Source organism: Neolamprologus brichardi, chromosome 17 (genome assembly GCF_056152115.1).
Source record: "Neolamprologus brichardi isolate AB-2024 chromosome 17, ASM5615211v1, whole genome shotgun sequence".
Lineage (NCBI taxonomy): Eukaryota > Metazoa > Chordata > Actinopteri > Cichliformes > Cichlidae > Neolamprologus > Neolamprologus brichardi.
This window is the reverse complement of record NC_142120.1, coordinates 13,523,050-13,548,788: the sequence shown is the minus strand read 5'-3', so window position 1 is coordinate 13,548,788 and position 25,739 is coordinate 13,523,050. Positions and strand designations below refer to the sequence as shown.

The window sequence follows — 25,739 nt, the reverse complement described above, 5'->3', positions numbered from 1 at the left end:
CTTTCAAAACAAAAAGTTTAAAAAAATAAAATAAAAATACAATCTTATGACAGCATTAGAGACTGAAGAGTTAAAAGTTGTTTTGCACTTGTCGATAAGTTATGTCAAGCGAAAAGTGAAGTTGATCAGTGCTTTATTTTGTCACTTCAACAGAAAAAAAAAAGAAAAATGTGCAACTTTTAAACACTGTTGCGCAAATGTTTTCGAAACGTTCTTGTATGTGGAAGGAAAGGAAACCGCACAGTGTGATCTGAAGTTGTTTAAAAGGTGAACGCAAATAGAAATGTAGTGCGCGAGTACGTTGTAAAAACTATGATCGCAGGGGCTAAGGAGTCGTTCTGAGAGCCGGTGTTTCCTTATGTTAAAAAAGGCTTATTTTGTTTTTGTTTTGTTTTTTTACAGCCATAAAGAGTTTGAAAAAAAAGTTTGACAATTCAGTGACTGTATTCTTCTCCGGCACCTCTAACATAGCTGTACAACAATAGTGCAAAATGACTCCTTTTTTTGGTAGCTACTCTAAAAAGTTCCCCTTTTTATTCAAAAACAAGTGGAAATATTCATGGACTAGTTCAGTGTAATACTAAAGCCACCAAAGATTTTTAAACCTTGCCCCAAATAGAAGCTAAGCTGAAGAGAAGACAGAATGTCACACCTAGCCAGTGTGAAACAGCAAACGCTCTATTATCTTGTTTGAAAGTGATCAAATGGTGAGCAAACACAAATCCAATCCATCTACACCTAATGTTTAAATAACAAGGTCTGTTTCAAGGGAACAAGAAAAACCACATAGCAGTGCAACTGCTGTGGACACACTGAAAAAGCTACGTCTGCACTTCAAGAGGCTACAAAACACTTAATCAACTGCAAACATTGTCAACAAGATCATTTATTTTAAGAAATTATATTAGTATTCAAATGCTCATTAAATTAATCCCTTTTAAAACTGCTTCTTTCTCTAAACAAATATATACAAAACATCACAGTGACTTTGGTACATTTGGTTATAAAATCTTCAAATCTAAAAAAAAAAAAAAAAAAAAAAATCACATTTCTAACAGCAAACATATGGAACAAACAAACAAACAAACAGATCTAAAAATGGTTATTTAAGGCAGGGTACAGGTTATCAAAAAATTAGCCACCCCTCCCCCAAAAATTTGATCTACTACGTCCTTTTTGGTCACCATTGCCATTATGCAACACTATCACAACCAAGTCCCAAGAGAATCTAAAGATAGAAAGTTTGATTGAGAGCAAATCATTAAAGCCTTTTGATCAGTGCAGTTTACTCATAAACCAGATTTAGCATCTATTTAATAGCATCCAAACAGAAGGAGAAGTGTAATAGGGTCCAAGTTTCCTTTCCCACATTGCTTCCTGCTCTGATTGAAGCATCATCACAGCAGCTCCTTCTTCCTGCTAATGTCTTCTTTAGTGAGATTGTTGTGGTGGACAAATTCAGATAAAAGGCTTCTGTGTAAGAGGTGTACAATGGCCTTTCTGAGCACAAAAAGTGCAACGACTGTAAAGTCTCATCAAGATAGGAACATCAGCACAGGTGAGAACACATGGGTAGACAAGAGTGAACGCAAAGGTGGGCAGCGCCTTAAAGGTCAGTCCTGCCTCTGCGGTATGCAGCCTTCCATCTCCAACACTTCAGGCCAGCCTTCAAATTTGTTTGTTTCTGCGCTGTTCTTTATATGCTGAGAAAACAAAAATAAGACCCATGTTAAAGGTTAAAGTCCTAAAAGTCTCTCTTGTTAACAGCTAATGACAAAAATAGTAAAATGTTATGATAAGAACAGACAAGGACCAGCAACCAACAAAACTGGTTTGTGGTTAAAGATGACAAACAGGCTGTAGAGTGAATATCTGACTACAAAATATGAATCCCTGAATGACTGATTGTGTGCACTTTGTTCTTTTAGCAGTGATTCCACAAGTAAAATTAACCTAGCTACAAATTATGACCGAGCATAAAAACATATTAGTGTGACTCACACAGTTTGCACTGCTGTAACGTTACAGCAGGGTTTCATTTGGTTGTGTCAGCAAGGAACATTTCAGAAGGTTGTATACAACAGATTCCTCAAGTGAAAACTCAGCATCACGGAGCATACCATAAGTGATTTTAAATGAAAATTCTGAACAAAACATGCTGCAGAACTATGTTAACTGAACCAGGAAAAGAACCACTGGGGACTTAAAGATTTACCATCTTAATTGTACTAAATGTTGATGTATACATAAAATAGGGCAACTACTCTTGTGCCACCATCCACACGAGTTTTAGACTTTGCAGAGCCCTCCAGTGGGCTTGAGTGAACCCTTAGGCAGATAAGTTCTAGTCTGCAGTTCACGTGTTTCACAAAGCTGTTCCTGACTCTACATGTCTACTTAACAATGTATAAGCATATTTGTTGGCATTATCAGTTTTGCAAATTGCAAACAAATGCCTTCTGCTATATGCTCCTGAAAACAGAGATAAAAATGAATCTTCCCCTTGAAGCTTTTTTGTGATTTTCTTATGAAGACTGCTTTTTAGCAGGTAACTGTTAAAATGAGAATGATTCCAAATGTCATATCACCTTGTACGAGGATTTTGTCTCAAGGCAACAAGTGTCCCACTTAATCCTGCTTTGTTAGCAAAGTGTTGCCAACTTTTACACTTTCAAGAAGACAACACAGCTCAAGTTGACAGCAAGTTGTTACATTACTGTAAGCCCAATAAAAACTGCTCAGTAAGTGTTAATCGACCTGAAGCCACAGCCGTCTGAAGTTAGCCCCAGATATCTGCAGCCAACCAGAGTGACGCCAAAGGGGAAAAGGGCCATAAAGTGTAGCGGTGTGCACGCACAAATGTCCACTAAGATCAAAGAAAACAACCACAGGATGTAATCTCCCAAGAGATTTTGACATTTCAACAGAATCATTTTCTCAAGATTGTCTTAGTAGCCTAATAGGAATAAAGTGTCAAGCTGTTTCATCCTCATATTTTGCTCTATGGCTCTGTGGTGTATGGATTTTTCATCTGATGTGCAAATGATCCCTGGTTCAAGGCTGGGAGGGGACACAATCTAAGCCCCATGGGTCACAAGCCCCGAGTTCCCGTCCCAAGACTGGAGTTTGTTTCCAGAAGTGTCTTTTTCATAGACAGGTAAGGTTTGTTGTTACTAAGTAACGCGTTACTGTAATTAAATTACTTTTCCACTGAAAAAGTAGAGTAACTAATTACTGTTCATTTTTAGGTATTTTAATTACAGTTACTTACAATGTACTTGTGTTACATTGTAAAATAATTAAACTCGCTGAATATCATTGTTTAATTTCAATAATTTATCTTCTAAACGTAGAAGTAAACTCTGCCGCTTTAACATGGCTGTAGTGCAGCTGCGCGTCATTTCAAGCCAGTTTGCTGCACAGTCGTATTCTAAAACAGAAGATGTCGGACTCGGCTGAAGCCTGTGGCTGTTTTATGAAATAGACACATTCCCACGAGTAATCTACTGAAGCGCCTGACACGAGAGCATAGACAAACACTTCTGAGTGATCATTGTCCATCATCCATGGATAACACCGCGGCAACTCCTGCTAAGCAGGCAACTCCTGCTAAGCAGGCAACTCCTGCTAAGCAGGCAAAACCTGATTTTACTTCAGCAGCACAGAAAGCGTCTGAAGGTGAGCTTAAAAAAATGATTGTGGGCTACATTGTGGAAGAGATGCTACCGCTGCATACTGTAGAGTCTCTGTCTTTAAAAAAAATTATTTATTATTTAAAGAGTTTAATTTCTATTGTTTGCCCACTCAAGGTTTATAGGGATTTTAAGAAGTATTTAGTTAAATTACTTATTTAGTAATTAAGTTACTTTTCTGACACAGTAATTAGATAAGTATTTTAAATACAATATTGACTAAGTAATTAGTAATTAATTACTTTTTTAAAGTAACTTACCCAACACTGGTGGTGATACACTAGCAAACAAAGGAGCTGCTGAAAGTACCTTCTCATTTTGTTCTTTGTCTAATGTGCTGTAGCTTTGCTGGCAGTTTACATTTAAAGAGTATAAAGAGTAGGGCTGCAATAATTGATCTTTTATTAATCAGGAATTCTACTGATTATTCCATCGATTAGTTGAGTAGTAGGATAATTAGTACTTTTGTCTTAATAATGAGCAATAATAAATATTCAAAAGAGAAAAACAGATGTTTTAAAATAAACTGCTCACACAAACACAAATCCATTTCCTAATGAGGGCTTGGGTCAGCATTCACTCAGTTTAAACATCACTCTTGTGGCTAGCTTAGCGTTAGTATGCTATCTGTACAGGTGCGCACAAAGAGCTGAAGTGCTCACAGCATAATCCAGTTGTTTTTTTGTCCTGGATGTAGTTTGCACTTCACCATTGTGCTCTCACCCTTTTTAAATAAAAGTAATACTTATATCCATGCTGTAGACTGCGTCACTATGTTCCCTCTCTGACTCACAAACGGAAATTAGCGGATTGTAGTCAAGTGTAAGTGGAACCAATACGCAGAATCAATAGGCAAGCAGATTAACAATTTTAGATATCTGGATCTCGATTTCAATTCCTACATACAATCTAAACTAAGGCATAAAACAAAATTGTTACTTCTTGTTGTGCTTTCTGACACTAGTGTGAGGAAAAAAAGGGTTCTGATGTTGGATTTCCTGATGAATGTGTTTTTGTGTGTCTGTATGCTTAAGTGTGCTAGTGAAGGAGTAGGTGTAAGCCTTTAAAGCAAGAGAAATGGAGAAAAGCAAGTGTATCAGCATTCTTTGGTCAGAGGGCCCGGTGGCGCCAGTGTCCGGCAGCCTCGCCTCTGTCAGTGCGCCCCAGGGCAGCTGTGGCTACAATGTAGCCTGCCATCGCCAGTGTGTGAATGTGTGTGTGAATGGGTGAATGCCTGAATATAGTGTGAAGCGCTTTGGGGTCCTTAGGGACTAGTAAAGCGCTATACAAATGCAGGCCATTTACCATTTACTTTGTGGTTTGCCTTGTGGTTTGATCTGAGTGTTTGAAGAAAACACACATTAAGATGGTGTAGATGTTAATAAGGTCACTAATAATCTAGTTTCCAGCTTTTGTTAAATATGGGATTTTGTGCATCATCTTACCTGCTCAAATGGACTCTTGGTCTTGATGCCTTTCCCTCCCACAAAGATCCAGTTATCTCGAAAGCCCAGATTATTAATAGCTGAGCTGCCAAGATCAGCAATTAACTTCCTGGCTTCATCATTAAGTCTATATAACAAAGAAGACATAATATTTCATGACCATCCCGGCAACTAGAAACAGCAACCATATTTATTGCTCACGCGAGTTGAAATGCTCTTACTTTGTTGCGGAATCATCAAATGAGGCCATCATCACAACGGTCCCATCTTCAATTTCATTCAGGAATTTAATCAAGGGAGCCACGTCTATGCAAAGTGACACACGGTTAACAAACTGTATGAACTGGATTTGTAAATGTCTACAAAAAAAAAAAAAAAAAAAAAAAAAAAAATGGTTCTCAAGTATACTCACCTCCAGCCCACATATCAAAATATTCTGTTTTGACAACTTCCCCTGTCCTCCCTATTGGAAAAAAATAAACAAACAAAAATACAGTTTTTCAGAATTAGGTTTGTAACTCTCGGAATTTAAAGTGGGGTACTCGAGTGGAAAACGTCACCATTAACCAGGGCGATGTTGATTCCTCTTCCCACGTTGTTCTTCACGCCGCTCATTACTCTACAACCAAAAATATGAAAGGGGGAGAACATATGGATACATTTAAATATAAAAGCATATAAACTTAAGGAAATGAGTGATTTATAGAAGGATGGCACTTCATAACATGTTTAACATACTATAATGTAGATTTCCAGACAGCCCAGAATAATCAGACAACACTTTCTTTCTTATAACACACTGTCTCACATCCTACTTACACTTTGTCCTCCAGGCAGATTCTGGGCCCGACCACACTGGCTGCACCACTTGCCATCTTGAAGGCAAAATGTCCAGCTGAACATGCCTTGGACAGCCCACATTTATGCCTGACAGGCTTCGTTGCTGAGAACACAAAATTTGCCCAAACAACACAGTATCAGGTCACAGGCAGTCCAATTACATTGTTTAAGGCTTTTCACAAACAGGCACAAATATGGGTGATCAAGGAATGGTACAGCTTGAACTCATCTAAAGGGGGTCTATTTGCACACTAATGCAATAGCTAAGCGTAAAACACACAGTTAAACTCAATATCTAGATGTTTTCAAAAGGATTTAGCTACATTACAATATGAGACAAGCTCCTGATTACCATTTTTGTTCTGTCTGTTACAGAGATAGATAAAAAAAAAAAAAGACAGAGGCATATCAAAACACATGAGTAATAGAGAATAAAAAGAAAAAAGTAAACACTTGAGAACACTTACAAAGGACACCTGCTGGCACAGATCTTGCTGAAAAGCAAAAAAGGAGATGTAGATGTAAGTAGACTTTATAATATAATAATAATATGTTTATTATTAGGATTATAAATAAGATTTATATTATATTTTTGTAAATGTTTATCCAAGTAGCAACAATTAATACAGATAAGTAATAAGTGTGCAACATTTCTTTATGTCAAGATAAACTAGAGGCATAAAAAAAATTACAACCATCAGTTATAGGAGTGCAGAGGATACTTTCAATGTGGAGGAATAGCGGCTCTACTCTGAGCTCCTCCTGGACGGCCAAACTCGTCACCCCATCTCTAAGGGAGAGGCCAGCCACCCGTCGGAGAAAGCTCATTTCTGCTGCTTGTATTCACAAGCTTGTTCATTTGGTTACTACCCAAAGCTCATGAACTTAAGTGAGGGTAGGGACGTAGATCGGCCATTAAATCGAGAGCTTCGCGTATACGCTCAGCTCTCTCTTCACCGCAACAGATCGGTACAGCACCAGTCTGTCTATTGATCTCCCGCTCTCCTCTCACTTGTAAACAAGGGCACTCCACCCTTTTCCAGCTCAGGACCATGGCCTCAGATTTTCCACCTAGAAATTCTGTCCATAAAAATCATGAACAGAATCTGTGACTTAGGGGAGCCCTGGCAGCCACCGGGAACAAGTCCAACTTTTTGCTGGCTTAGTGGACCAAGCTCTTGTAGCGGTTGTATACGGATCAAATGGCCCGTAGCAATGGGCCAGACAACCCATGCTCCCAAAACATCTCTCACAGGATACTCCAAGAAACATGGTCGAATCCCTTCTCCAAGTCAACAAAACATATGCAGACTTGTTTGGCAAACTCCCACGCACACCCTTAAGTAACATCGAGAGGGTAAAAAGCTGCATTTTTTTTAACAAATTCTCCACTTTCACAACTCTAAGTTCACAAAAGAAATGAATGTTTCATCTTCTTCTAAAACTGTGCGAGACAGGCAGATAACCCTCCTGGAGGCAGGAAAGAAGAGAAGGGCGTATGAGATAAAATACTGGCTTGCGGCTCACAACTGACTTTAATCGATTAAAATGAATAATTTATTAATAATATATGTAGTAAACAATACATATACATTGCATTACAGCCCATTATATCGTGAACTGAAACCTGTGACTGACATTTTTTGTCTTTTTCCTGTATATAAATAAAGATTATTTTATATATTTAAAAGCCATAAAGTGCTGACCCAATAAATAAAGAAAAAACCAGGATGCAGGACGTGCCTGACTTAAATGTCCCTGCAGACAGAAAGTACACAAAGTAAATGACTGTCTTGTTTCCTTTGCTGATGATTATCTCCAACCTACACTGCTGTTCAATCCAGTCTTACAGGAAAGCTTACTCACAAATCACATTAGCCAGTTTAAAATCCATATTAATCTCGAATAGCTGAAAAGCCAGGAAGACAGCCAGTAGGAATGCAATGACCAACACTGTCAACTTGATAATTCCTGCGAAGAGAGGGAAAACGGAGAGGTGCGGTTAATCAGCCATCTGAATCACTGATGCAAAATGGTTTTAGATAGCAAACATGTTTGTTTAAATATTTATAGTAAATATATCTGACTTACCATTAGCCCTAATCATCTTTGCGACTCTCCAGAATATTTTACAAACAGCCGACAACCTGTAATATCAAATAAAAGTGTAGGTGTCTGTATGTGTATATCAGTGACTGTTTTCTACAGTCAATGCTGTATATCTGCGTGGCTTTACAGGGTGGTCTAAAGGGGGAAGTTAGCTTGTGCTGTGTGTTATTTATAGGAGTGTCTAACGCCGAAACACAGTGACCTTGCTCCTTTTCTAATATCTAGTTATTGCGACCGAATTAACGAACAATGTAACGTATGTAAGCACGTAATGAATTTTTAAAGCTATATTTTGAAAAGCTAACTAGCTTTTAACCCCGTGGACAACTTCTTCGTCTTTGACAGGTTTTACTCACCGACACCGCATCTCAGCCTCTACAAAAAGACAAATACGTAGTTGAGCTTTGAGATAAATGTTCACGACTTCCTCACCTGTTCACGTAACAAAATACCGGTGGGGTCTCCGGTGTGGTTCTTTTAGGACAAGCTGACTAACTTAAGATGATGGCGCTGATACGCGTCATGACAGCTGGACTGTGGAGGAGGAGCAAACCGTGAAAAAGAGGCGCCACTCCGCCGGAAAAAGGAAAGACGAACCGGAAATAAAGCGCCTGGACAGTACAAGAAGGAGCAGCTTCCGTAATTATTAGTGTAATTATATATAATAATTACGCCCTCTCTCTCTCTCTCTCTCTCTCTCTCTCTCTCTCTCTCTCTCTCTCTCTATATATATATATATATATATATATATATATATATATATATTTTTTTTTTTTTTTTTTTTTTTTTTTTTAATGATTCAAATGGGAGTATAACCTACTGGATTTGGAAAGAGTAGGGAAATAACTGAATATGGGCTGTTTCAAACAACAATATAATCTACAGGAGAAATAGGAAGAAATCCAGCAAAGACCTGACAAATGGTCTAAGAGAGGAATCATCAGAAATGTGCAAAAGTAAATAGTTAGTATGGCCACTTTTACTCTTCACAACATAAACTCTCTTGGCCAATCCAAGACTGTTTGTCTATCATGGTATGCGTTTAGTGCACTGACAGTGTGTTAGCCCATCAGATCATTTCCAATTGCATCATTTCCTATAGCAACTATTGACCAAATGTGCAAAACATGCTTCACTAAAGCCTCAGTGAAAAAGTCTCAGTGAAAGGGGGGTTCTGAAGAAGCCGATATTAAGGAAGGGAAACATGGAGAAAGGGCTGGGGTGTGCCAAATTACACAAGAACTGGACTGAAAATCAGTGGCAAAAGTTCTTATGGAGTCATGCATCTAGTTTTGAAATTTCTTACTCAAATTGTCCGCAATATGTACAGAGGTAGTCAACAGAATGAATCTTGAGACATCTGTTTGAGGCTCTGTTTGGGGTTGCATTTCAGCCAGTAGTCCTGGAGAGCTTGTACCATCAGAGATTAGTCCACCAGCAAAAACATGCTGTCAGTGATTGGCCAAGAGGGTTTATGTTCTGAAGAATAAAAGTGGTCACACTAACTACTGACTTTTAAGTTTGTTAGAAACTGTTTACCGTCCCATGTCTCTTTGTAGTTTTTTTTCAGTAGTGAGTCATCTGTCAAAACAAAACCTTTACCATGTCACACCAACTTCCTGTTGCATCTTCTTCTTCAGTCATTTTAAAATGACATGGGAGCGATAAAAGCGTCAACACCGCCATCAAATGGACAGGTTTTAAGCAGAAATTTATTGGAGTATAATTTAACCTGTAACATTTTGATGAAGACTCCATAATATGCAGAATTTGTTTCATTTTAAATGCACATTCTGTTTTGGATTTTATTTTTATGTTGTACAGAAGTACAATGTGTTAAACATGTAAATCAAGAAAACATACATATGTACAAAGAGCGAAAACAGCAAAGTCAGCTCAATAAATTAAGACATTCAAACATTTGAGGAGCTTCAATAAAAAAAGAAAATCAAGGCAACATGCAGTCCATTTCAGTGCAGCTGGTGTCAATCATGTCTGCTGTGTCATTCAATGAGATCCTAGAAAAAAGAGAACACAAAATGTATGTGTGAGAAAAATTACACCATCTGGAAAACATTATAAAACAGTGCTAAATAACATCTCGATGCATGCTCAATCATGCTGGTAAGGAAATCCCAAAAAGTTGATTCTGTTCATCCGGATGCAGCGTTTTCAGTAGGAGAAACGTTTTGTCACTTATCCAAGTGACTTCCTCCTACAGTCTGAAGAAGAGACGAAGAGATCAATCAACCTTTTGGGAGTGCTAAATAACACTTACATAATCTGAGTCCTGTTGGCAGGCTGTGCTATTGCTGCTCGTGCCACTTTCATGATCAGCTGCAGTGGAGTTTTCGTCGTCCTGGAGTCGAAGGTTGGAGAAACGATATATCGGTGTCCTGTAGCAGACAGCAGGAGACCACCACGGTCAGAGCTTTCAGGGTGCTTAAATTTGAACATGCAGCAGATACCGTATGCGTGACTCACCTGTTTCTATAAATCACTCTCTTGACAACAATCACAGCAGAAACAATAGCTATGAGGACGATGATGACTGCTCCTGCACACACCAGGATCAACACCAGCTTTTCTCGCTGGAAAATACACGAAAAGGTTGATATTTATCCAAACAAAGACAATTTTATAAAATGAAGCAAAGACTGAAAAAGCACAATCAACCTACTGACCGGTGTATCAAAGTGTGTGACTGAAGATGTGGACTTTACAGGAGGAGCAGGACTAGGTTTAATACCACAGGCTTTGACTGTCTGCTTTATGAGCTGAGGACTGAACCCACCCTCACACCTATCACTCGGGACCTTGCGGTATCTACAAAGGCAAAAGGGAATAGAGTGAGATTTGCATGTGCGCATAAAGGTGGTGTTTCTCCTTGCTTTATGAAGGCAATTACCCTTCTGTCAGAAGCTCATCCTCCTCTCCATTCAAACAGAGCTCATAGGTTTTATTTGCAGCGCTTGGCTGTCTCACACACTCTGAGGTGTTAATGTGTCGATAGTAACCAAAGTCGCTGTAGTAAAGGAGAAAAAAGAGTTTTAGTGCAACCACAAAATGCTTTTCTCTTCTTAAACTCTATATTTTGCAAGAAAACGGGTGCAGCAAATTATTAAAAAATGTGCAAAGACACATGAAAATGCAGTACATAAGGAAAAGAAACACAGTAATGCTGGGTCTTTGGGTAAGAATGCAATTAAAATGTTTTAATTTTGTTTTAATTTTGTTGTCTGTTATGTGCAGACACAGCATCCCTTGAGTTAGCTGCCTTTTTTGTGCTTGAGTGATTCATACGTTTTCCAGACAGAGCAGCATTATGCTTTACACACTGTAAGAACACTGGGCTCTCTGGGTCACTTGCTGCAAAAAGAAGTTCATGATCGTCTGCTTTCTCATCCTTGGCAAGGAAAGCACTCAGGTCACACTTGCCATTGCTACACTCTCATTTAAAAGCCACAGCCATTAACTAGATGCCAAAAGCCGAACAATGCCGCCTTTCTTCATTAAAAAGGAAAACAAGCAAACAAACAGAAAAAGTAAATGGAAAATAAAAAGCTGATCTTGAACTTCTGAGATATAAGCAAAGGCCTCAGAATTTCGAATCATTGTACAGCTAAGATAAAGTAATATATTATTATTTATTGTGCAAAAGTCTTGACTAAGCTCTTGTTTATTTTTATTTTTTTTACGAAAATGGGAAATAGAATTTGTACACTCTGGCGAGGTTGAAAGTCAGTATTTAGTAAGACCAGTGAAGGACTAACGGCGTTACTTTTTTCAGTAACGAGTAATCTAGCTAATTACTATTTCTATCGTTACAACGTTGTTACTGTTACTAACAAGAAAATGTGATGCGGTCGCGTTACTATTTTTCAACAAACAGACGGCTGAAGCTGTGTTCAGCTTACTGCACCTTATATCAGTTGCATTGAAGAAGCTGACTATGCGCTACAGCTTTCAGCAGCTGCACTCGGCAATCACTTTCTGGCAGACAATCACTTTTTGGCACAACACCTGTAGCTAAGGGGGCAAAACAATCGCATGAGTGCTGTTGTTTGACTGAAGAAGAATAAAGTAGTCGTGGTGAGCCAATCACATGACCAATTTAAGATGACAAAGCAACAAGGTGATATATACCAGTTTTTAAATTGTGTTTATAGGCCACGTAAGACCAGAGTCATGATAAACAATATATACTCGGTGTTTTTTCCTGAATAATTTTGTCACGTTTACTGTCTAAGGACAGCGCTAGCAAGCACTCTCTGCTTATGACCAAAAAATAAAAAAACAAAACAAAAAACAACAACAACAAAAACCAGCCCGTTCATGTTGGTGGAAAAATGCACCATGTCGACCAATCAAAAAATGATATGGACAACATGACATTTGGTTGTTTAGGAAGATGGGATAGTTTTAGGAGTGACGGCGAGAGAGAGAGACAGTAGAAAAAGAGAGAGCGCGGGTTTTGAGATGTGTGACGTTTAGCATGTTTGGAGTGTGTAGTTAATGTGTTGTCTTGTGTAGTTAGTGTGTAGTGTTGTGGGTAGTTTTGTGTTGTGTGTCAGAACAATGAGGTGACTGCTGTCTCCAGGTAAAAAAAAAACAGGAGCAGTGATACACCTGCTGCTGTCAGACCTGCAGGTACAGGTGCTATGATGTTCTCCTTTATAGTGGACAGGAATTATTTTTCTGGAGTGGCACAAATAATTTGTGTGGCATCTTATTGAACGCAGAACAGCTGATTGTTCTGTAAATAGTTTGAAATGCTTATGCTTTTTTTAAAAAGGTAAAAGGTAAAATTGACAATTTATATTTGCATTTAAAGTTATGAAATATGATTAATTAAACATGTTTGTGATTGTTTTTTCTACTCGGATTTTATGTTTTTTGTCTGATTTTAGATCAATTGTGTTAATACAGTAAGTCAAAATGAAAACATAACTGTAAATTCAGACACGTAATGTTGTGCTGAAAAGGATGATACCAAACAAGGCAAAGTAAATAGTTTTTAAAGGTGAAATGTAGAGGGAAAAACAAAAGTAGTTAAAAATGGCCAATTATACCCTGGACCCCAGAGGGTTAAACTTTTTTTTTTTTTAAGTAACGCAATAGTTACTTTTAATATTTTGCAACTCAGTTACTAACTCCGTTACTTTTTTGAAGAAGTAACAAGTAACTATAATTAATTACTTTTTCAAAGTAACTTGCCCAACACTGAGTAAAACCATCTATAGTCTTCAACAGAGCCTGTACTCTCTTCAGCAAGCCTTCTTCTAATTCCTTTAAGTCGTTTTCAGGAATAAATCTCCAGGCTCCTTGAAAGACATTCAAAGCTCTTTGGATGTTTCTGCCTTTTGTTCCATTCTCCTTTAGGATTATCCTACACTGCTCCAATAATACTGATGTCTGGGCTCTGGGAAGACCAATCCATGACTGATAGTGTTCCATTGCGTGTTCTTCCATCCTGGTATGCTTTTACTGCATCCACTGTGTGCTTTGGATCACTGACATGCTGAAAATTTAAGCCACTGGCAATCAAATACTTTCCTCGCCCTAAACCATGACAGAGCATCCACTGTGCTTTACAGATGGCTTTAGACAATTACTGTTGTACCTTTCCTGATCTCATACATACATACCGATGACATCTTGAACCAATAATTTCAAATTAGGACTCATCACTCCATAAGACCTGGTACCACTGATTTTCAGTTCAGATCTTGTGTAACTTAGCGTACCTCAGCCACACTTCCACTGAGCCCATTTCTGGCCACGCCAAACAGTGAGTCTGTTTTTAAATACTCAGTCCCAGAGTCCAATATAATGTACCTGAGAGATACTTCTTAAGAACATGATGTTCATATACTGTCCATCTATCTTCCATGACTTCTTTTGAAACCTGCCCACTTTCACATCATTAAGTGGCTTAACAAATGGTCAGATGGTGACTGGAAATGAGTGGAAAAGTGGCCAGTGTTCAAAGAAAAACTTTAGAAGACCTTCAGAAAGCATGGGGAAGTATTGCTCAAGGTCATTAAAAACAAAGAGGAAAAAAAGAAAAGAGGCTGGCTCACTGGAAGCAAAATATAATGAAATGAAAGGTTTTTACAATAATATGTAATACGTTACAGGACCATTAAAAAAACAAAACAATCCAACATACCACAAGAAATCTTCTCTGGTGCACAGACAAGGGCTTTGCTTTTTCATCACCACAAAGCTTCGCCCATTTCGGCATAGAGATTGCTTCTTTAACCTCCTGTAGGTCTCCTTAACACCCAGGACACATCCATTTCTTTCTGAGTGCCCTCCTTCTGTTGAATGAGCCAACCACTCTTCATAGTCGTTGTCATTACCTGATGAAGGCAGTGATGACCTATTTAACTGTCACTAACAATCCTTTTAAAAAAAATGCAGGTTTAACAAAACCAAACCTAGAATGTAAATAAAGCAGTTTTAGGCAATGCTAGTCAAACTAGTGACACATAAGTTTGTCCCAACACTTACTTCACTTACATAAGATTACTAATGCAAGTGCAAAACGGCATCTGCAATACAACTAAGCAAAATGCCACAGGGGAAATATCGAAAGTCCCGGAAAAGTATCTTTTCTTTTCAACACCAGATAAAAGGGTGTGGTTTAATTACAGCATCTCACACAAATTGTAGAGGAGAAAACAAAACAAAATGCAAACAGGTGTGTTTTCTTCTTCAAATCTGCGTCATAAACAGAGGTAAAACAAGAGGGATGTGTTTTTACAAGTTTTTAGAGGTTGTGGAAAATCCCTGCTTCTGCAGCCGGAAAACAGCTACTACAAGGCACCAACTCACATGAACCTACCACCAGGTGGCAACATGCCATAAAAACCAGTGAAGAGCAAAGAGTGCACAGTAGTCGTAGACGTTATTAGACTTACATTCTCTGGTAATGAGACTCTGGAAATCAATGGTGACTGCTACCCACATGGGCTGGCCGTCTTCCTCGGGCCGGAAGCCCCACACACTGACAGTCATGGCGTTAGTCCCCGGCTCAGACGCCAGGCCTGCAAAGAAGAAGGGCTGATCCGTGAAGTTATACAGCTTCCAGCACTGACCCTCATCCGTGGAGAATCTGGTGGTGAAAAACAGTAGAAAAAGAGAAAACTTTAAATCTAAGAAAACACTTCCTGTCACTTCCCCGTGGTCTTTAAATGAGAATAAAGTACTTGATAGTCTTGACTTGTCCTTCACGATGGGCCTCCACAGCCACAATTAGACCCCCAGAGTCCAATATAGTGTAGTGATGAGGACCCCTCAGCGTCCCCCTCCAGTTATAACCTCCATCTGAGGAAACAAACACGTCGGGGTGCTGCGATGACGACAGAGAATCACCCACGCTGCCTGTTAAAAAGAGGAAATCATCTATAAGTGTGCATTTTACACAGTATTTGATGCAATGGTTTGGACTGAAGCACTGAAAGTAATTACAAATTAATTACCATGCGCAATAACTAGACCAACAGCAGCCGGCTCAGACAGGGTCACCATGGGAACTATATGGTTATTACGACTGTGTTCCCCATGTATATGGAGATTGCACTGGCAAAAGAAAAAAAAAGATCAAAATGAAAACACATACATACAGACAGATAAATAAAAAAATTTTCTATGTAACATACACTCTTGATCTTGTCTCCACAATTTATGTTCTCTGGTTTTTTAAGCGGTCTCCACGTCCCTCCTCTGTTGAATGAAATGACAGATTTTATACGGCCATCTGAAAGAAAAACAAAGTATTCTGGTCAATCAGGATTTTAGATATAATTGTCATTATGCAACTCATGGCTGTTTACTGAAAAATCAAATGATTTGCTTTTAGGCTACTCTAAAAAAAACAAAAGAAAAGACGGAGCTTCTGTTCCTATGGGATGATTTTAGAAGTCTCACAGCCTGGCTTTTGTGCTCTGCTCAACAATGCTGAGGCCATGCATGTGCCATGACAACCTGTCTGTAAAGTTTAATAGGTTTTCCTACTAATTTTTTTTTCTTTCTTTTGTAACTTTTATGAGCAGGGTGGAGTCCACCTGCTCCGGGTGTTACAAAGTCTTTGTCTTTGTTTTTTCTTCACGTCAGCAATCAGCTCCTTAGTTTCGTTAATGTTGGGTAATATTTTGTTCTCTCAGCACCGCACTGCAGTATTGCAGATGACAGTCGTGTTCTCTTCTGTCAGACAATGATGTTATTGGATGAGCACTAAATTGAAAGCGGCATTACAGCGTGTCCAATCTCCTCAATTAAAACACTTATAACTCATAAAGTGTCACAAACAGACAACTGGGGGCTACATTTTGGGGGTTGGAATCAAAAGCTTAAAGCCATTTTTTACAGGAGTTATGTACGAAAGGCTACAAGACAGAAGATGCATACAATACCTGTATGGAGAATCTTACCAACGTCTAGCTTATTAGTGAGGTACACTCCTCTCAGTGAAGTAATGTTGGTGAAGTCACTCTTTCGATGTCCATCAAACAGGTGGCGCTCTAGAGATTTGGAGAACAAGATCCCACGGTCGTCTGAGGTGTACATGGTCCCAAAGAAGGTGTCTGAAATAAAACGGAAAGGGGAGAAAAGCACGAATGTATCTCACAAAATTACAACACATTTTAACCTCTCCTATGTAAAGAGTTGAATTTTTGCAAAAGTCTCAAGCCACTACTCATGTCTTTATATTTTGCTAGAAAAATAGTAAATCAGTGCAGTTACTTATTGTATATGCAAAAAAAACCCCCCCAAAAAACAAGTTCTAGCACATTTGAAAGCCAATACTGCAATAATGTTGTTGTCTGGACTCTGAGGAGGTTAAACCAAGGCTGATAGTGTTAAAAGCATTGATTAATACCTTCAGTTAGGTGCTATTCTTGTGCCTGAATGATTCATAGGCCAGTGTTAAGTGACTTAACAAAATAAATAATAATAATAATAAAACATTTATCCATCACCTGAGGGAGGTGATGGGGACATGTTAAGCTTTTGAATGTGTGTTCTGGTGTGTGCATGTGTATTTGTGTTACACCCCGATGCCAAGATATGCTTATCAGCTTTTGCAGTGAAACCTAAGTCTTCTGCGTTTCAGCCAGCAAAAGACAAAGTCACCCCACACCACCCATGCACCACTGTCTCAAGCAGGTGTGAGCCAAAAATTGTATTATACTGAAAAGAGAATAAAATTGCAATGGAATGAGGAAGGAAAAGAAAGGACACGAATTGGAGAGGGAGATATAAACAGAGAAAGAAAGGAACAAAGCCATGAGATCAACTTGCATGGACAAACACACACTCAGTGTTATGGACTGATTTGTCAGCAAGTCCAAGAACTTGTTGAACCAGTCTTGCCTTTACAGTTGAAGTTTTCCATTTCAACAGAAAACAAAAACTGATATGCTGTGAGGACACATTTGCAAATATGTGTCAGTCATAGGGTTAATTTTTATAGTTGTGGCTTTTTGAATGGAAAACATTTCCAAAGATATTAAAAGGTCCCATTTGCGGGTTTATGTATCTGCCTGATACCTCCTGGGTTGTCCACGTGCAGGAAGAGCATATCCTCATCTCCATCCAGGATGGAATAAAACTGCAAACAGAGACACATATGAAAGTCGAGAGCAGACGTGGATGAAAAAACACACACACACAAAAGAGATGACTCGTTCAATTTTTTGCTATAAATCTTGTCTAATCTTCGTGAGACAGAATGTGTGTTTGTGCTGTCAACAAGATGTGTGGGTGTTTCATCAGAGCAGGTGTGTGTTCAGCTGGCGTTGAAAGGGAAAATGTTGCCACTGATGTTTTTTCTGCATATCAACCAACTTCCTTAGCATCCAAGCAAACAGAAGTATCTGCATTTATCTATAATGTTCCCCACCCATAAACCTGACACAAAGACAAATGGAGCGGTGCAATAAACATCTCAATTATCATTTAAAGAAAATTTCTTATAAGTGAAAACTAAATTCAATTTAAAGCTACTGTGTTGTGCTGGGAGGGAAAGGGTAGAACCACATCTTGCTTATTAATAACTTACTAAGAACTAAAAGCAGTAATAATACTATATCTTTGAAGGGTCAGTGATATGTGCTGATAAAAAAAGCAGACAAATGGCTGTGCACTTTCGTGGAAGGTTACATTTCGGTGTTGACTAGACAATCTGTTTTTAAATACTTAGTGCAGGAGGGGATTAATAATGAGGGCAAAAACGGATGATGTGTGGAGTTCACACATAATCAGCTTTCGCTCTCAGGCAATTCTGATGAATTTACCTACAGTAGATTAATTAGATCTGAAAAAATTCCTGAATCTACCTACAGTAAATTCACCCAAGGGAACACATCATCAGCTTTTGCCCTCCGACAAATGTGATGAATCTACTGGAGATTCATCAGAAAGCGAAAACGTTGCTGTATATTCATCAGATTTGCCTGAGGGCAAAAGCTGATGTTGTGTGGAGTCGAGTGACTCCAAAAATCATCAGCCATACTTTTGATTTCATTTTCAGCCTGTTACTGCACTACCATGTTGGGCGACCCATGAGAAACTGCCCTAATTTTGGTAATATATTTTGGTACCAACACCAAAACATTATTAACATATTAGACTGTTTTCATTAAGAGAGTGCTATACTATGCTTTGCATTACCTCAAAATCTCCCAGTTTGATTAGTTTAAAGTAACTCTTTAGTACTTGAAGGCACTAATAAGCTCTACTACCACTTCCACAGTGTTCACTGTGATTCTAATGAGGTCTCATACTGTTTGTAGCCCCCCAAGAGGTTTTTTGGCTACATTGTACATAATGCTGCTGTCATCAAAACACTTTATGAGTTCTGTGCCACAGTTGCTTTTTTTAAGTACTCTCAGCCGCCCACGTATTTCCCACCGACAGCAAATGGATCCACATGTGTGGTTTGGCACAGATTCCACTTTTATTCTTTTATTCTATTCCTAGATCTGATCCAGAGTCTGGAATCCAGACTCTGGATCAGATCTAGGAATGCGCTACTTGTGAGGCTGAGCTTGTTTCTTCTCCCAGAACTGAACAAGTTAATTTTACCGTGTAAGGTGAATGTGTTAACCTCTACACTACAGAGGTGCATCTGTATTGTATTTAATATAGACATGAAATTATATACAGAGGGTGGAGTATAGAAATGTTAACAACACTAAAGCCAAGGAAATCTGCACAGGCTCTTGGATTTTACTTCATGCTATGCTGGCCTAAAGAGAGAGACCACTGGGGATCTGCAGAAAGATAAATATTAAACACTTTTGACTCTGAATCAAACAAAGCTGCTCTAGTAGAGCCCAAGATTAAAAATGGAGCTGAATTCTTGCAGAACAGATCCTCTTTTAGTTTGAATGATGAGTAAGCAAGATCTGTCTGTGTACATCCTTGGTCGTCTCGGTCATGGTAATCTTAAGCACTTAAAATAAAGTAAACTTGACTTCTTCTTGTTTGTGAAAACGTTTTGCCGCTCATCCAAAAGACTTCTTTAATTCTAAAAACTGATGAGTTAGATCATTGCCTTGGAGGTTGTCCCAAGAGTTACTGACTAAGGCTGCATGAGGGTAAGAGGGTCACGTGAGGTAAGGAGTGAAGCCACCTCTCCGTCAGTTTTTAGAACTTATGAAGTCTCTTGGATGAGAGAAAAAAATGTCTTCATGAATCAAAAAGACATCCAGCTGCCTTCATTTCAAGCGCTTAAGAAGTAATCAAGATCATACATTTGACTGCCTTGTGCTACAGTTAGATTTTGAATACTACCAAACATAATTGGTTCAATTCCCAGACCTACCTGTAGAATATTAGATGTTGTTGCTAACACACTCAAGAGAAATGATGATTGATATTTTCTCTCACCTGCTCAGTGGATGCAGAAGGCAGGAGTGCTTGACTGAAAGTATCTCCTTGGTCTGATGAGAAATACATCACACGAGGAGATCTCTAGGAGAAAAATAATGCATGACTATATAGATCGAATATATACTACTCGATAGACCGAAGTGTATAAATAATGATCCAGCCATCTTACCGGGTCTTCCATAACGGAGAAGAAGAGAAACGCTCCTATGTAGCCAAAACTGTAGATGTCCTCATGGATTATGGTGAAGGTCTTCCCCAGGTCCTTTGTTCTTTTCAGGATTAAATCTCCCCTCTCCTCTGCCTCAACTGTATCGACAAATGACAATAATAACACGAATAAGTTCAATAAGAAATGTGCACTTGCCTTAAACACATTTAAGCTCATTGCTCATCCGCATAAAGCATGCACCCTCACAAGCAATAAATGTTTTGAGTGAAAAAAAGTACTTATATTTATTTAAAGCTTGTGAAATTAGGCTCTGATGTACACAAGAGTAGTGATTTACACATCTGACGGACAAGTGAAAGTTTGATCCTGGAAGGAGACGTAGATCCTTTTGGGGTTGTGTCAAGAAGGACTTTCAGTGTAAAAATCCACCAAATCAAAAGCTGTGGAGGGTAAGGCAATAGTGTTTTCTCATGTAGCTGTCTAAGAATAAGCGCTGCTCTACTTATGGATTGTTAAAAGATTTCTTTATTTAACTGTGATAATTGCTTATGTTTAGCGTTATTTGAATTTCGCAGTAATGCCTGTACATAGCGTGTCAGCATTTCTTTAACTGGAACAAAGTGACCACATGAAGAAGTTGCTCATTTTTGTCTTGCAAGGCTGCACCCTGTGCAGCCTCGTATGCAATCACCAGATAAGAAGTTGTTTTTTCCTTAACTTGGACTCCACCCATGAGTAAGACAGTATATAATAAAGTTTGAGCAGATGCCTGGCGCGCATTCCTGCACGACTCTGTAGTTGACAGATTGTGCTCAGGAATCGCCCATGTACATGAATTAACTCTGGGCCCGTGATTCTTTATTTTCCTGAGGTTTTCTCCTAACATGGATTTAGTCATCTTAGCAATTATAAATCAAACTTAATCTCAATACACTATACTCTACCCCTCAGTTCCTCACACAACTTGGTAATTTATTATTACTTGTTTTGCAATGTGCTTATAGCATGTCAGTTTTGATCTACTTCAGTTGCTTTATTGTTTTATTGTACTTGAATAGCTTTTATGCCGCCCCGTAATCAAATAATTTTTCCTATGAGATATTAAAGATTTTAACTTGGCTGCAAAAGCCATAAAGATGCAGATTAGATTAAACATTAAAAGCAGAATTCTTATGACTATGCAAACCGTGTTACACACAAAATAAAAACATATATACACACTAGAATACAGACAAGCCTGTATTACAAAGTGTTTGATCTTTAAATTGCACCAGTTTTACAAAACCCTTTAACGGCTTTACAGGTTCTTACCTGCATCTACTTGACTGCAGCTGAAGAACAAATTTATGCCAGCTCCCCTGATGGAAAGAGGAAGGAAAAAAATTACAAACACCTCAAAATGTCACAATTTTAATAGGTCCTGTTTCTTTTTAAACAAGCATTTGTTGCTTCAGAAAAACCTTGCTCGCATCATCTCAGTTTATTCAAAGTCCCACATGTTACGCATGTCATTATGCATTTTCCAGTTACTATATTTGTGCCACAGAGCTATCACTGTTTGATAGAATGAATAACTCTTTTTCCTTCTTTATTCTCACCATGAGAAAGAATGCACTCCATCGTGAACTTTTGTCCACCAGGCCCCAAAGTCCAGAGAAAGCCAAAGACCGCCCTGAAAGTCAGGAAACAGAGCAATGTTTACACATTAAGGAGTGTTCCTGGTGTGTGTTTGTGTGGATGATAAACATGTGTGTCTGTGTGATAGCCAGGAATATTAAACAAAGCAACGGAAACCACTAAGGGACTTTAAAAGTTCAGCAGACTCACATCAATGCTGAGGGCCACAAGATAGTCAGGGTTGGAGAAGTGGTACACGATTGGCTGCGCCAGGTGAAAGGGCAATTGGATGAACTTGAAGGTTGCACCAGCATCAGTGGAGGTGAAGATAATCCCACCTGGATTGTTAAGCACCGGTGTGTCGGCTGTTAAAATCACCTGTCAGTGAAAATCAATGGAAAACAGCTCAGAGATGGAAATTTGAGAAAGAATTTTAGCTTCATCAATAACTTTTGGGAGTTTCGTGCAGAATTGTCTGCCTAAAATTCAGTGCATGCAAGCTCTGTACTTGTGATTTCATGAACTTGAAAGAAAAAAGAAAGAAAGAAGAAAACCATCCACTTTCTCAGCTAAAGATTCTGCTTGCATAGCTCCGTGCAATATAATCAGTCTGTGGACAAAACTGTAAGAACACTAGTAGGTAAGACTCAAGCTGATTAGATGTCAGCATACAAGATATTTTCACACCTTCATGTCAAAACATCACAAGGTCCACAGCCAAACGTGCAATGCAGTTTACCATCACTAACTGCTCTTTCATTGCACACCCACAGAAAAGTGTTAGTAAGAGTGTAAAATAATGCTACTTACAGAGATCCCAGGTCCAACACTGACTCCAAATTCCTCCTTAATAAAGGTGTGGTTGATGCTCTGAGAAATGTCATGAAAAGATTTGCCATAATCCGTGCTGATGAGAGAGGAAAGATGGTTACGTTTTGATTGAGGTGCCCACGGTAGCTGCTGATCAGATTCTAACTCACCTTCTGTAAAGTCGTGAGGAGCCTCCTTCATTTAAAGGATGAACTGGACCACTGATTGTTGACAGCACCAAGACCACCTATCAAATGAAGAAATATAGTTATAACTTTAAACAATGGGTTAAAAAGTCACAGTTAGATTAAGACAATCCAGTCTTATAGCACACTTTAATTTGGCTTTTATTTTAAACCAGCATGTTGTCTAACATGTCTCTTAAAGCGCAAAAACCTGGTCAAATCTGTGCTTTCATTCTATAAACAAATCCTTAAAGTACAAGATGGAAAGCTCAGAGATTGTGACCACTGTAAGAGCTAATGAAATGTATGTTTTTCTTATATTTTCCCTAACACTTCATTACTATATTCCAGTTGTCACTGACAGAACTAGTAAGATAAGGATAAAACCAGGGGTATTGTGAAATTACATACCCATGGATATTAAAGAATGAGGAGAATTTGCTGTGTTTAAAATCAGCCTCAATTATATTTAATTCATTGTCGTATATTGATGCATATTTGTGTGTTGTGGCACTTTTTTTCCTTTACAAACTCTACCTTGAATTCTATTGTGCCCCTGTGACATGTAAGAGGCTATATGCAATAAACGTTCTGTATAAGAAGCTACTCACCCCTGTATCATCACCAACCCATGTGAGAATTACATAGGAACCATCATCACCATTAAAACCTGTCTAAAGAGAGAGGAGAAAAACTCACACATCACAAAAACAGGCCTAACAAGCTAAATTAGATCTCTTCTCACAATTTCCTGTAATTTTCCCAATAATACTGTTTGCCAAATGAGTATACGGGCTTACATTACTATACGTGTTTATATTACTTTCACTTGGTTGAGAAACCCTGTTAAGCATTGCAAAACACAAATAAAAACTGGTACCAACTTCAAAGTCCTGGAATCTCTTTCTTTACATTAAATAAAAGGCACGACGGACGTTGCACCTGCCTTGACCAAACTGCAGCTCACCTCGTGTGTGTTATCATCCAGAACCTCGTGTTCGGCGGGGGTGAGGAGGAGCCGACAGGAGGTGAAGGGAGGCCCATGTGAAGGCTTGGAAGTGCCTGGGGAGCTGCTGGCATCCCTCCTGGGGCGACGGCGCATTTGGCCCTGGCTCTCACTATGCTGAGTCCGGCGGAAAGTCAGCGTCTTTCCCTCCTTGATTCTGCATTCAACTCTCATAAGAAGAACGACGGACACCCCCAAAAGCACCAAATGTCTCCAGATCATGTCGACAGTGATGTGACTACAATTAAAAAAAAAAGAGTCCCACTGACCGATATGCCTGGCAATAATGACTCACTTTTGTTGTACTCTAAAGGTAAGTGGGTGTGGGAAGTGCTTGGACGGGTCATTAACATAAAAAGTGCTGCGCTAAGTGGCACTTCCACCACCAGCAGGTGCTTCTGCCCGCATCCTGGTGACCTAACTGCAGGGAGAAAAAAGAAACAACAGATTAATTCGTGATTCGTTCACTTGTCGTCAATAAATTAACAAATGAATTAGCAACAACAAAAAACAACTGGAATTCACATTTACAGAAGTTAAGGACATTTTAAGGACAGCTTCAAAAGAGAAGTTCTGGCAAGCTTTGAAAGAAATAAGAGACGTTAATGTGACATAAAATCGCAGTAGTATGGGCAGGTTAACGCAAGAGGTCGACATGTATTAGCTTGTGTTGCTTCCAGATGTGTAGAATAGAATAGAATAGAATAATCCTTTAATTGTCCCACAAGGGGAAATTTGGTTGAAACAGCAGCCAGAAAGACACATATACAAACAAACAGTACACAGGACACATAACAGAAACATACACAATTCTTTCTTACATATTTACATGTATGAACATGAAAGGCTATGATGGCAAAATACCTCAGGGAATTATGGCTATGATTCATCTAGTTAAGTTGCTACGACGTCATAGTCATGTCCTGAACAAGTCAGATGCGGTGCCACAGAATTACACAGCTGCTTTCACCGTGGGGTGAAAGCAGCTGTAACAGGCTTTCCCTTTGGAATACCTTTTCATTTCCAAGAGACCATGTGAGCTATTACAGGAACTTTCATCTTAACAGATATAGAAAGTGAATTAATACATTGTTTCAATTAGGATTAAAGGTAAAGAAAATTAATTATAATGGTGCTGTATGCATTTAAGGGTAGGAAACCGAAACCACTGAAGTGGTAAAACAAGATATCTCATAATTTGTGAGAACTGAAGTGTGGCCACATTAGTTAAAAAAACAAAACATAATCTTATGATGAGTCACCTCTAATGACTTGTTTTTAGGTACAACTACAACCCTTATAGTGAAAAAGCACTCGAGATATTGGAAAACTGACAGCAACAAGTATGGGCACCACCAATGGGTGGTCAGTGGGGGGCTCTGGCCACCCACTCAAAATTTGCTTTGTGGGAGAGTGAATCTTAATCTGCTTCTGCCTAGCTCTGCCGAAAATCAAAGCGATGGCTGGACTTCCAGTCAATCAATCAATTAAAACGGATTATTATGGATTTCAAAATCTTCTTCGTTTTTCATATGTGCCTATTTTCAGTGATATCAACTTTAATAGCAGGGAATTAACTAAGCTTATAAATTTTTTCTTTCTCTCATTTTTGCCATTTTCAAGTAACGTATATTTGACAACAGCATAATAAAACTGGAAATTCAGTTTTTGGTGTGCCAACCCAATAACATTAGAGAACCATCCCACTTGTAAGGAAGAGGACTCCCTTACTACATCTATTTATATTATACTATCTGTATAGCACTTTAGAGCACACCTTTCACTTTATTAAAAGCACCTTATCAAGCACTTTATTTAGCATTGCACTTTAAGCATGGATTTGCACAGTAAAACATTTGCATTAGTTTTCCTTACTGGTAAACCTTAATCACAATTTCAATCACCATTCTTTTCTCCTGACAGAAAACCACCACATTCCTTGATGAGGAGCAGCTGTGCAGG

General features: G+C 38.7%; 2 protein-coding genes across 3 annotated transcripts; both read right to left on the bottom strand.

Annotated features, from left to right (window-relative positions):
* Positions 1 to 870: 870 nt before the first annotated feature.
* On the bottom strand, positions 871 to 8,629 carry fam3c (FAM3 metabolism regulating signaling molecule C). Of its 2 annotated transcripts, none has more exons than XM_006780764.3 (10): positions 8,519 to 8,629; positions 8,069 to 8,124; positions 7,844 to 7,948; positions 6,445 to 6,471; positions 5,957 to 6,080; positions 5,698 to 5,756; positions 5,550 to 5,600; positions 5,359 to 5,443; positions 5,138 to 5,264; positions 871 to 1,703 (listed from the first exon to the last, which is right to left on the bottom strand). In XM_006780764.3, the coding sequence occupies exons 2-10, from the start codon at positions 8,082 to 8,084 to the stop codon at positions 1,614 to 1,616; spliced, it is 684 nt and encodes a 227-aa protein (XP_006780827.1). In that variant the 5' UTR covers positions 8,085 to 8,124; positions 8,519 to 8,629; the 3' UTR covers positions 871 to 1,613. The 2 variants fall into 2 exon arrangements, with proteins under 2 accessions (XP_006780827.1, XP_035764983.1); XM_035909090.2 differs by having other exon boundaries at positions 8,443 to 8,617.
* A 1,385-nt stretch (positions 8,630 to 10,014) lies between these two features.
* On the bottom strand, positions 10,015 to 24,667 carry si:dkey-159a18.1 (sortilin). The gene is made up of 22 exons (XM_087830584.1): positions 24,642 to 24,667; positions 23,739 to 24,015; positions 23,383 to 23,445; positions 22,757 to 22,833; positions 22,587 to 22,683; positions 21,987 to 22,154; positions 21,758 to 21,831; positions 21,471 to 21,517; positions 20,160 to 20,296; positions 19,988 to 20,071; positions 17,645 to 17,705; positions 16,525 to 16,677; positions 15,754 to 15,851; positions 15,574 to 15,673; positions 15,301 to 15,475; positions 15,013 to 15,206; positions 14,259 to 14,451; positions 10,995 to 11,111; positions 10,771 to 10,912; positions 10,571 to 10,677; positions 10,365 to 10,445; positions 10,015 to 10,104 (listed from the first exon to the last, which is right to left on the bottom strand). The coding sequence occupies exons 1-22, from the start codon at positions 24,665 to 24,667 to the stop codon at positions 10,035 to 10,037; spliced, it is 2,541 nt and encodes an 846-aa protein (XP_087686710.1). The 3' UTR covers positions 10,015 to 10,034.
* Between the last annotated feature and the right edge of the window lie 1,072 nt (positions 24,668 to 25,739).

Excerpts from the sequence above, each read along its gene's own strand:
- si:dkey-159a18.1 (XM_087830584.1), bottom strand. The coding sequence starts at position 24,667 with ATGAATCATAGCCATAATTCCCTGAG. Across the intron at positions 22,155-22,586 it reads GTGTTGGACCTGGGATCTCT|GTGATTTTAACAGCCGACAC; the intron begins GTAAGTAGCATT and ends TTTCACTGACAG. Across the intron at positions 20,297-21,470 it reads CTGCAGTCAAGTAGATGCAG|TTGAGGCAGAGGAGAGGGGA; the intron begins GTAAGAACCTGT and ends TTGTCGATACAG.
- fam3c (XM_035909090.2), bottom strand. Across the intron at positions 7,949-8,068 it reads AAAGATGATTAGGGCTAATG|GAATTATCAAGTTGACAGTG; the intron begins GTAAGTCAGATA and ends CTCTCTTCGCAG. Across the intron at positions 6,081-6,444 it reads TGTGCCAGCAGGTGTCCTTT|CAACGAAGCCTGTCAGGCAT; the intron begins GTAAGTGTTCTC and ends TTGTGTTCTCAG.